The following is an 11,634-nucleotide window of genomic DNA, read 5'->3' as shown; positions in this document are numbered from 1 at the left end:
GAGTTCTTTTTGCTTTATTTTGCTCACTATTTTTCTCTTTCTATAGGCATGTTCATATTTCACATCCAATGCTTTGCCATTGAAGATTCCTTTCATCAATGCTAATCCAATGGGCAAAAACATCAGCATTATTTTTAAGGTACAAGTAGCCCTTCTAAAACAACAAATTGATTCCATGGACAGAACTATTGATTTATTACCCACAAAAAGAAATTATTGTTTTCGTTTGGCAGCAACACAGAGATTTTCCAGTTATTTCAGATTCTGCTTTTTTGCAGAATTGGAGTCCATGCCAAGCTATGATTGGCAATAAATCAAACATTACTGGCTAAAATCCAGGGAACCGTCAGTGTAAAACTTAAGAGAATATGTTTCATAAATAAAATTATATGATCACTTTTAAATAGCACAGAAAGTAGAATGTGTGGTGAGCCCCTAGGAGGAGAGTGTTCTTTTGGTCTGGATACTGAATTAGGATAAAATTAACTGGAATTCAAACGACATAAATTAATCTAACATCAAATTCTAACCTACAAGAACTTGCTTATTTTAGTAATTGACTTACTTTTTTCTTTTAAGTAAAAAGTATGAGCCATTTCTGTCTTCATCATGAATCCCCTGGAAAAAAATAGGGTAAAAGGCAGTAGCAGGGTTCTAGACAGGTAGGAAAGAGAGACCAAAGAGGGAGCTACAAGTAAAAAGTGAGAATTCACCAATTATCCAGTTAATTGACTCGATTCTCCAGCCAAACCACGCAAGGTCTCAGAGTGAATTTTTGGTGGATTCTACCTATTTTGGAGGATGATTACTGCACCTGTACTTTTGCTTTGAGCTGTGTAACCTCAAGGATTAGTGGTCCCCTGACACTGTATTTTTGATGAAGGAAAAAAAAAACAAAAAAAAATCTCACCTTGGTAGGATTTTCTGTGCATCATTTAGAAAGTATTTTCAAAACCAACTGCTTATTTGTTTAAAAGCATAGAACTATCTTCACCCTTTGGACATATTCCATTTCCTTCACCTATGCTAGAAAAATCACCCCTTTATTGTTCTATTTCTATTATTATCAAAAATTGTTTTCTCTGACAATTTTCTAGCTGCCTTCATAATAAGAGAAATCACTGATTTAAAGTCTGACGAATCGTATGTATGCGATTTGTACTCCTAGTCAAGAAGTTCTTGATATTCTAACTGCATATCAGTGCATAAATTTATGGCATACCAAATAATGTTTCACTCAGAGAGAGGGTGAGTTTGAAATTTAGATAAACATTCGTCCAGCCTCTCTTCACTAGACTTTGAATGTAAGAAATTGCACATGGATAACAAACTGAAAATTATTATCAAGGAACAACATTCCGAGCAGTGCTTCTAATTTGATGGTGGAAGCTTCTGTAATCATTTAAAGGGAAGTTCTCATTGCTTTGATTTTCTATCAGAAACACAAGGTACACTTAGTGCTAATAAAACAATCGAAACCACTCTAAGTCAGGCTAGAAATGTGTCCAAGAAAAGAAATGACATATACCATATTTGAATGTTTTTAATGAAATTCAAGGTGAAACCCAGAGTCTATCATTTTGTTTTTAACAGGCCGGAGATGATCTTCGGCAGGATATGCTTGTTCTGCAGATTATTCAAGTGATGGACAACATTTGGCTGCAGGAGGGCTTGGATATGCAAATGATCATTTATAGATGTCTCTCCACAGGAAAAGACCAAGGTCAGTATAGATTAGAAAGTGGGTTGGCTTACATTATTTATCTCACTCATTCACTGGCAATTTGCCACAAAACTTTCTACGGTTTTCATTTCAGACTATAAATTTAAAAATCCAAAGAATTATAAACATTCATATTTTTAAAAAATAAAAATTTTCAAAAATTGTAAGCCAACATAATTTATATAAAACATTATATGCTTGTTGATATTAATTAGGACTTTCACAATCAAAATGTTAACTGTGATGTTCTTTAGTGTGTCTTAAAGAGTTAGTCACATTAAAAACTTAGTCATATTTTTTTCTCATTTTCTAAGCTAATAATAGAAAAGTCTACTCATTTAAAAAAAAAGTACAATTGTTACCTATTAACACAAAATTTACACATTGTCAAGTGCTTAAAGGTGTTCTGGAAATTCTAAACACATTATAAAATCTTCATTTAACTTCTAAAAGGCTTTTGAATAGGTATAATATCAACAAAGATGGCCAAACATGTAAATAGTCAACATGTCAGCATTTCTTTTCCTTTATAAAAGCCAAGAAATTAATATGGAAATATAATTATACTTATATACATTTTCAATTAAAATAATATTGAAGTCCCCCAAATTATTACTAAAACATCAGAGATAAAAGTTGTACTTAATTACAATAAAGCTAAATTGAAGAAACAATAATTCCTAAGACAATGTCTTTTTTATGTCTGGTCATTGCCACTTACAATTCTGTGAAGCTAATTGGTATGAATTACAGCAGATACACGTACATAAACAAAGGGATGAAATCACAGAACTCAAAAAGAGACCTAGATCATGTAGTCAATTTTTTTTTTTTTTAATTCAAGCAGAGCTACAGTTTAAACCTATTATCACAAAAGAACTGTCGCTGCCTGTTATCTCAGTTCCTGAGGTCCTACCAGCAGGCTTAATACACTAATGTGACTTCTGATTTTAGACGCCAAGCATGCAAGCTCCTCCTGTTAGCCTGCAACTTGATACCTCAGAATGGCTACACTGCAAGTTATACCACCCACTTATTTTGATTCTGATAATAGTGCTGCTTCCATGCCAAATATCCCAACTCAAACAGTTTCTAAACCTATAGTTCCTAAAAGTCTTTTATTATCTCTACCATGAGATTGTTATTTCTTACATTTTACTTTCCCTTTTCTCACGTAAGTGACCTAATTTTTTCGTATCCTAACATGCCGAAAAGGCAAGAGTAAAGCTAACTGATCCGAGCTGAGCTTTTGATGTTACATGGATCACCTTTTCTTCAGAAATTGAATAAATCACTGACTCCAATGGAATTATTTAATTCCATCTAGTCATGTCTGTCTATAATCATTAAATGTAACTGCAACTAAGTCTTTTAAAGTTGATAAAATGGTTCAGCAAAAATGACTATATACTTGCTCCAAGTTGCACATGTCATAAGACAAAGAAGTTATTTTTCCCCTCTGTCTACCCTCAACCTCTATAGTTACAGGTTTTCAGAGGGCATTATATTGACAAAATACTTCTTCAAGAAAAATAGAGATCATTAAAACAAATGTCATTTTTAGAAGATTAGGTTGCATTTTTAATCAGGTTCCAAGGCTTATTGAATACCTACTGTTCTCAAGAAATGTCACAGAGTGAGATGGGGAATGCATACTAAAATGAACTCAGTAGAGCTGCTGTCCTTGAGGAAAGTTTACTCCAGTCATGAAGTTTACATGACTGGATCCACATGATTGTTGATTGTCATTCTCATGCCTACTTTGTTTGTGATGTCTTAGGAGTTCTAGGAGAAATTATCAGGGCAAATAAAAGTTCTTTAGGATGTATTTTATCAGTGGTTCTCCAACTTTGACGGCATAAAAATTATTTAGGGAAATCAGGGCAGTAGATACAGCCAACCCCAACCCACATGTACTAAATCAGACTCCCCACTGGAGGAGGAAGGGCTCGAGTAACGGTGATTGTAAAAAGCTGCTTTGGTATTTCTTATGTACCCCTGTCTGAAAGCCGCTGCCTTCCAGGACACCACCTTGAAACAGTTTATCCCTAAGAGCCTTGCTATTTAAAGTGTGAACTACACACCTGCAACATTGACATCACCTGAGAGCTTGTTAGAAATGCAGAATCTCAGGCCCCACCCCAACCCTACTAAATCAGAACCTCCAGTTTAACCAGATCTCCAAATGATGTTTATGTGCCTTGGAATTTGAGAAACACTGCATTAAAAGACTGTAAGTATGTCACCACACTTATTACTCAATGGGCACAGAATTATGTTACAAGTATTTAAAAGGTGTATGATATACACCAGCTTAAAGTGTATGAAATGTAATTTATGATTTTAACTAATCAGCAGAATTTAGCCACCATGATTGTTATATTAATAAATTAGGTACAAGGTTTTCTGGGTAGTTCAACACTGCAAGGCTTGTGACCAGTGTCTTGGCATTTAGCAAAGATTAACTCCCTGAAGACAAATGTAGTCTGAAAAGTAACTAACATTGCTGCAGCACGGTATCTTAAAAAGTGCCATAATCTAAGTCCTAATTTAGGGCATGGTCCGAGGTGAGGTGGCACTGAAAGACCCAGGAACCAGATAGAAGGTTATTTTCCCTTAGGAAATATTAAATAGAGGAACTGGAAAAAATGAAGAGGGAAATTTCAGGATTAGAAAGAAGAATCACCTATTGACACTAAATGTAATGTTTTAGATCTGCCATCTTGCTTAATGCATATGAGAAAATCTGAGCAAGAGATGAATGTTTTGGGGGGAGGAGAAAAAAATGTCATGGTGTTAAGGATATTCCCAGGACTTGTCTCTGGGGTGTTAAGTTTCTTTCGGGTCTAGAAATGTAGATGCCCAATGACCACAACTGGACTATTGGATATTAAGAGAGATTAAGACTTCAAACCAGCTGCCACTGGCCAAGCTCAGCACAGAGAAGTGTTTTGTTTACCATCACCACGATCTGCTTGCTTGTTGTTGTTTAATTTGAATGCTTTTAAGGTAAACCATGAAATAGTCAATTTATAAAACTCAACCATCTCTCTATTCATATGTTTATGTTACTCTATATTTTTTGTCTCTGGTCCCTATGTTCGTTTGGGTTTGTAACTTGCAATTGTTGAGATTGTGAAAATCAGAAACTCTAGACTTTAATTTCTTTTAATGATTGCATTTACAGTACTGTACATTACAGGTTGTTTTGTGGATATTAGTCCTGAGAGAGTTTAAGTACTGGATTTAAATTGCTGCTCTGTATAGAATAAAAATCAAAAGATTTAAAAATATTTACATTCCAATAACCTTAGGACACAATGAAAAAAGCCTTGATGAATACATGGCCAGTGGACAAAGATCCTATTTAAATTCAATCAATATATGCTCCTTTTAAAAAATTGACATTATGGTTTCTCTTTGGAGTTCACTGAGAGGGAAGGAGCAGGTGGCTTTCTGCATGTTTACTTGCAGAGCTATTTTGTTCACTCCCAGAAATGTAACATTTAACTGTGAAGCTTTTGTTAACCTGAACATCAGTTTTTGTAATATGTATGAAATGTTTGTTATGAAGATTGCATTTGGCTCACTTAACTCATAAATCTGTTATCCAAGCTTGAATGTCCTCCCTTAAACTGTAAATGAGTGTACCAGCCTTATGACAATTAATCTACCACTCCACTGACCCAGTGGAGAGACCATCCAAATCGGCTCTCTCTATCTTAGTTCAAGAAAAAACGTTAATGCTGCTTCTGATAGGTCTGATTTAAACACAACAAGTAGCCTCATTTCTCCCCAGGATTTAGGAAGAATTAGAAGAAAGCCATCTAGATAGGCCTCCTTCAGAAAAGAAAGTTTGGAAAGGAAAGGGGTAATTCAAGACGTTCTGACAACTATTATTGTCGTTACCTATGACAAGATATATTTTCTAAGGATCCCTCATCCTGTAAACAAATAATTGTTTCCATAATCTTTTTTTTTTCTTTCCATCAACCAGGATTGGTGCAGATGGTACCTGACGCAGTAACCCTAGCCAAGATCCATCGCCACTCTGGACTGATAGGACCTCTAAAAGAAAATACAATCAAAAAGTGGTTCAGTAAGCACAACCACTTAAAGGCAGATTATGAAAAGGTTTGTTGTGCTGGAGATCATTTTAGATAATGTACTTAAATAAGAATATGCTCTGGTTCATTAGGTATTCTGATTTATGGAAAAGTAAATTAAGTACACCTTGAGTTCTAATTCACTCAGTCATCAGCCTAGTAATAATGACCCAGTGTAAATGGTGTATTAACTAGATAAAAGTTTCTGAGTTTGGTTTTTCTTCTGGGTGAAATCTCGGGCAGTCAATAAGACTTTCTTTGCTTCGCTGTCTCCCTCATAGCAATCAAACTCCAAAAAAGACGCCCTTTGAAACTACCACCTTCAAGTAACCTCCACCTATTTGTGCACAATCTCCAGTTTCTATAAATATCCCTTCTTCCTTTGAGATACATGTCTTCTGACATACTCTATTTTTCATCTCCGATTTTCTTAATGGTTTGCAGAATGCAAAATAAGTTTATATACACACATATATATAGAAAAATTTTACAAAATGTACTGTTTATTTGACGGCAAATATTTTTTTCTCCCAGTTAACTTCATTCTGGCATCTGGCCAGAGTTATGCAGGTTCTGCTATATACCAGGGCTCTTGGCTAAGGGGATGAGGGTGGCTAGAGCCAGGCCTTGTTCCATTTACCAAGCCATAAACTGGAACAGCTGGATCCACCCAGCGGCAGGGTCACCTGTGTGCTAATTTACACAAAAGTGCAATACGGGCTAACATTAGATTTGGTTGGAGCTGTCCCAAGCACTGAAATTCCCTTATTTTGAGAAGCTTCTCAGTCCTGGGCAAACTGGGATGATCAGTCACCCTGGCTAGCATGGGCTGTGATAGATAAAGAGACCGTTCATCTCTGCTATACTTCTATAAGATTGGAGTGGAGCAAAATACAAGCTTTTAGAGGCCAAATAATAAAGAATTAAATCAGATTATCTTGAAATATGCTTTTTAGCCATTCTCAAAATTATGACTTGAGTTTTGCAGAAATTCCTGTGGTTATATTTTCTTAATGTTTCCATATACATTTGCTCTTTACAACTGTCATGTGAAGAACATATTTTATTATCTTCACTTTATACATGAAGAAAATCTAGACAGACAAATTAAGTGACTTGGCCAGGATCTTGGGAGACCTGGAAGTAAAGTATCCTGGCATGTACTCCAGTGACACAGCCTCCCACTCCAGCAAGGCAGCCCACCATGCTAGGAGAAGCATAACCTTGGCCCAATCAATTGCTCATGGTTATACTACCACGTTGATGAAAATGATGTGTACCTAGGAGATCATTTTGGAAACAATGAATATTTTTGGAAAGAATGCTCTATTCATTAGAGAAACATAAGCCACAAGTGACTCAGTAGTAATCTGCTTCTGCCTACATAGGCATGCACTGATACATATACTATACCAAAACATTTTGGACATCAACTGGATGACCTGTTTGTAAAGCTAAACATAAAATGTTACATATTTCTCAGTATAGCTTTTTCTGTGTTCCAAAGTTTCAAATATTAAAAAATTGATATTTTAAATTCCTCTGGGAATAGGCAATATTGGGCCCTATTGTTCTTTCTCCTTTTACTTTGAAAAAAATTCTTTAATATTGTATATTTGGAGCAACAAAAAAGTCACGCTAGGAAACCTGTCTAGTAAACCATAAAAATGAGCTCCCATCTTAATGAAAAATATATTTTCCCCAATTTCAATAAAAAAATATTCATCTGTTAGGCTAAAGAACAGATTGTTTAATGTTCTTCTGCAGCATATCAAGAATCGGCCACTTATCTATTCCCTTCTCTCCACCGAGATGTAAAAATTGTTCTTGATTATGTAACTTTGCTTTTTATTAATATCATTTACTCTTTACCATTACCTGTGATGCTAATACATTTGTTCATTTTTTTGTTGTTGTTATTTTTGTATTACTGTTTTAGGCCCTGAGGAACTTTTTCTATTCCTGTGCTGGCTGGTGTGTGGTAACATTCATCCTGGGAGTCTGTGACCGTCACAATGATAATATCATGCTGACAAAGTCAGGCCACATGTTTCATATTGACTTTGGAAAATTCTTAGGTCATGCACAAACATTTGGAGGGATAAAAAGGTCAGTGCACAAATGTTTATTACAGTAATTAAGCAATGCCCTAACCAATATGCAATGACTTGCTCCCATCTCTCAAATCCCCCTAAGTAATATAAGCATGATTATATATCTAGTAAGATTGAAGGAAAGACTTTTTTCGATAGATTTTTAATGAACAAATTGTGTCCTCAAATTGTTAGTGGACTAAATTGGCCTTCCTCCATGGGATACTAATCCTGTTCCAGTCTGAATTGTTTGAAATAATATTTTTGTTTTCTTACAAGCCTTGAATGAATAATGATGCATGAGTTGATGGTCTCAATACATCTGGTATATTGTTCAAAGCACATCACCACACTGTTCTTCATATCATAAAACTAGCACACTTCCCACACGGAATTAGCCTTAAATCATTCCACACACATTTAGTGGGCACCTACCATTCAAGAATACAACAGTAAACACGGAAGACACAAACCCTGATCTCTTCCTAGTGGAGATGATAGATAAGTTAAGCAAAAAAATAATATGGCCAAATGAGAAATTCTTAAGAAGCTAAAACAGAGAAATGGGATAGAAAGTGACTGGGGTGGAGACATTATTTTAAAGAGGCCTCTTGGAAGAGATGACAGACAGCTGTGTAATTGATGACCACCTCATGGAGATACATAGAGGAGTATTCCAGGAAGAGAGAACAGCAAATATAACAGCCGTGAGCATGGAATAAGAGTGGCTTATTCCAGAACAACAAAAAGGCCTGGGGTCTGGAAGTAGGACAGTGAGAAGCAGGCAATAGAAGGTAAGGATGATGAGTTTGGTGGAGGCCAGACAAAGTATGACATGTAGGACCTGGTATGGAGTGTGGCTTTTACTTTAAGTTCAGGGGGAAACCATTGATGGATTTCAGTGGATTTCAAATCTCTCTCTTGATATCCTGAAGTAAAGCTTAGTGAAGAGACTACTGCAATAAGGAAGGTGAGATTTTAATGGTAAAGGTAGAGGCGGTAAAACCTGACAGATTCAAAATATATTATGAAGACAGAGCCACACAACCTGCTAATTTTGGGGACGCTGATGTGATTAATGAATTGGGGGAGGGGCAAGGCAGATCGGAGAAGAAAATAAAACATTCGAGGATGACCTCTAAATTTTTTATCTTGGCAAATGGGTGACTATATTATTTACTGAAATAGGAAAGACTGGTGAATGAATAGGTTTTGTTTCATTTTATTTGAGCTGGAGGCAAGGAAATCAGAGATTGGAGACTACTTCATATTAGAGTAGATCAGAACATTCCAAAGACTAATTAGCCACTTTTGCCTCAAAGCAGCCTCTCAGTGGAAGAAATACTAATGTCTTCTACAAGATAATGTGATAGAACTTATACCAGATGGCCACAATCTGGTATTAAAATGCCAACATAAATTGCATAATATGGCTTCATTCTCATAAGCTGATTCCTCCTATTTTGTAGAGGCATATAAATGGATTGATTCACTTTTTATTACTTTCAATACATTGCCTTCTTTAATGAATAACCTCAGAAAAATCTACCACATATTCATTCATTCCTTAAACATCCACTGAGTATGGTCTGTGTGCCTAGGACTGTGATAAACATTGGGAATGCAAAGGTGAATAATACACATTTACCACCTCAGCGGGGTTTGCTATCTTTAGTACTGGGAATATAGACACGTAAATGATCACTATGAAATATGATAAAGGCAGAGATACAGAGATGTACAGAGCATTAGAGCATCATAGAGGAGGGATACTTAGCTTATGAACGACAACTGTTAATTAACATACTTGTGTGTATATATAATTTACTCATGTAACATTTTTTCCCCTGAATCCACCCTTTCATAGAAAATTAAAGATTAAGTTAGTTTTGGCATCCTTTTTTTTTTTGATTTATTGTCCACTGGGAATTTGGGTATCCTTTATTCATTTATTCCACCAGCATCTGTGCTGTCCATTGGGGTGGTTAAAAAATGAACAAAAATATTCCAGTTCTACAGAAAAAGTTCCACTTGTGAGACATAAAAAGTAAAGAAAAAGTTACTAAAATAGTATGGTAAGTGTATGGACCAAGGTCTATAGAGAAGATGGAGCACAGTTGGTTTGTTGATGTTATAACAGCTACTGCTACTTCTACAGTTTGGCAATTTTAAATATTTCTTATGCAGCCTCGTAGGTAAATTAAAAATGTACCCAGTATACAGCCTCACTCATAATAGGTTCTTAATATTGTTTGTCGAATTAATCGGCCAATAAACTAATCACAGGCAGGCCTTCAATGATTCAATAGTTATTGATTAGATGAACGAAAATGAAGTTGCCACTGTCTTCCCTTGACATTATTAGCTATTGACCACCAGCCAAAGAGGCCAATAGGAGCTCCATGATCAATTTGGATTATTGTTTCCAGGATTTTATCTCTACCAGTGGCTCCCTTAAGACTCATTGGCAGTGTCTCCTTGGATTTCTTTCTTGCTACTGGTACTTCTGCCCTGAGTTGGTTTAATGGCAAAGCTGAACTATTCCTATTCACCATATCTTTTGAATTGTAGGCAGCATCTGGTATTTTTCCTCCAAGTCTCTTTCAGCTGTTTCTAGAGTTCACTGAATATTGTTTCATAGGATAGTTGACTTCTTCCATCCTAGGTCCAGTGATTGTCCTTATTGGTTGCTAGGCACACAAAGGATCTCTTATTAATAGAAATAAGGCCTCTGCATCCCCATAGGGTAAATGAACATTCTTATTTATACTCCATTTATTACATCATAAAATTTCTGGAAAACCTAGCTGCACCTAGCTTCTATATGCATACTCAGATGTATTAAAAAGCCCCCCATAATATACAAAGCCAGGTATGTAAATTATGCCCAAGGACTATCCTAATGTCTCACAGTCTAAAAAGACCACATAATACTCGAATAACAGCCAATAATAACCCCAGGTCATACTCTCTAACATAAAATTCTGCACCCACTTGGAGTACCAAGTTTATGTGTTCCAGGTACACGTGTTTCTCTCTACTCCTTAACAACATGGAGATGGGAGGGAATTTGTATAACTTTTTGTGGTTAACAAAATATTATTAACATATGTTGACTAATTTCACTTCATCATACAATTGCCTAAATCATTATTAAACCTCACATAAAAAGTACATTTTCCAGTTGCGGGTAGATAACATAAAACCCCTTCTAAGTTGCAGATTTACACTTTAGCCAAGGATGCAGAACTTACTAATGAAAATCAATAGGCCCATAGAGCAGAAGTAGATGCAGTATATATTGGAGTAGATTTTCCCTTAGTCCTTGGTATCTTTAAGGACACAGCAAAGAGGTGACATTCTCCTTACAGATAGAATCTTGAAAAAGAAACTGATTTCTCCCTGGGCACTGCCCTTTTATGCTTATGCTTACATCACCATTCCAGAACATATCACACTCACTATGAGTATGATTCTGTTTAAGAAATGTTATGAACATTGAGCTCTCCTGATTCTTGGATTAAATTGAAACAGCAAGGCCACATTCTCATTTGGAGTCCACGCCCAAGTGTCGCTGAACGATTCTTCTGAATTCAGTTCTCCAGAAATCCAGAGAGCTCATCTCCCTGCTTACACCAACTCTGAGCCTCTCGTAAACTTTCTAACTTCTAAGAGAAAAAAAATAGACCATCATGGATATGACGAATTTCAC

The 11,634-nt window shown here is 35.8% G+C and overlaps 1 protein-coding gene across 1 annotated transcript in view; it reads left to right on the top strand.

Annotated features, from left to right (window-relative positions):
* PIK3C2G (phosphatidylinositol-4-phosphate 3-kinase, catalytic subunit type 2 gamma) overlaps window positions 1–11,634 on the top strand; it is a 472,569-nt gene that overhangs the window by 307,454 nt on the left and 153,481 nt on the right. The window contains exons 17-20 of the mRNA XM_012662773.1: window positions 47–139; window positions 1,594–1,723; window positions 5,721–5,857; window positions 7,769–7,938. Coding sequence (XP_012518227.1) covers window positions 47–139; window positions 1,594–1,723; window positions 5,721–5,857; window positions 7,769–7,938 — 530 coding nt within the window. The remainder of the gene's footprint in view (window positions 1–46; window positions 140–1,593; window positions 1,724–5,720; window positions 5,858–7,768; window positions 7,939–11,634) is intronic.

This window comes from Propithecus coquereli, unplaced genomic scaffold (assembly GCF_000956105.1).
Source record: "Propithecus coquereli isolate 6110/MARCELLA unplaced genomic scaffold, Pcoq_1.0 Scaffold78, whole genome shotgun sequence".
NCBI lineage: Eukaryota > Metazoa > Chordata > Mammalia > Primates > Indriidae > Propithecus > Propithecus coquereli.
The sequence above is the reverse complement of the archived record's forward strand: the minus strand, read 5'-3'. Positions and strand labels throughout refer to the sequence as shown.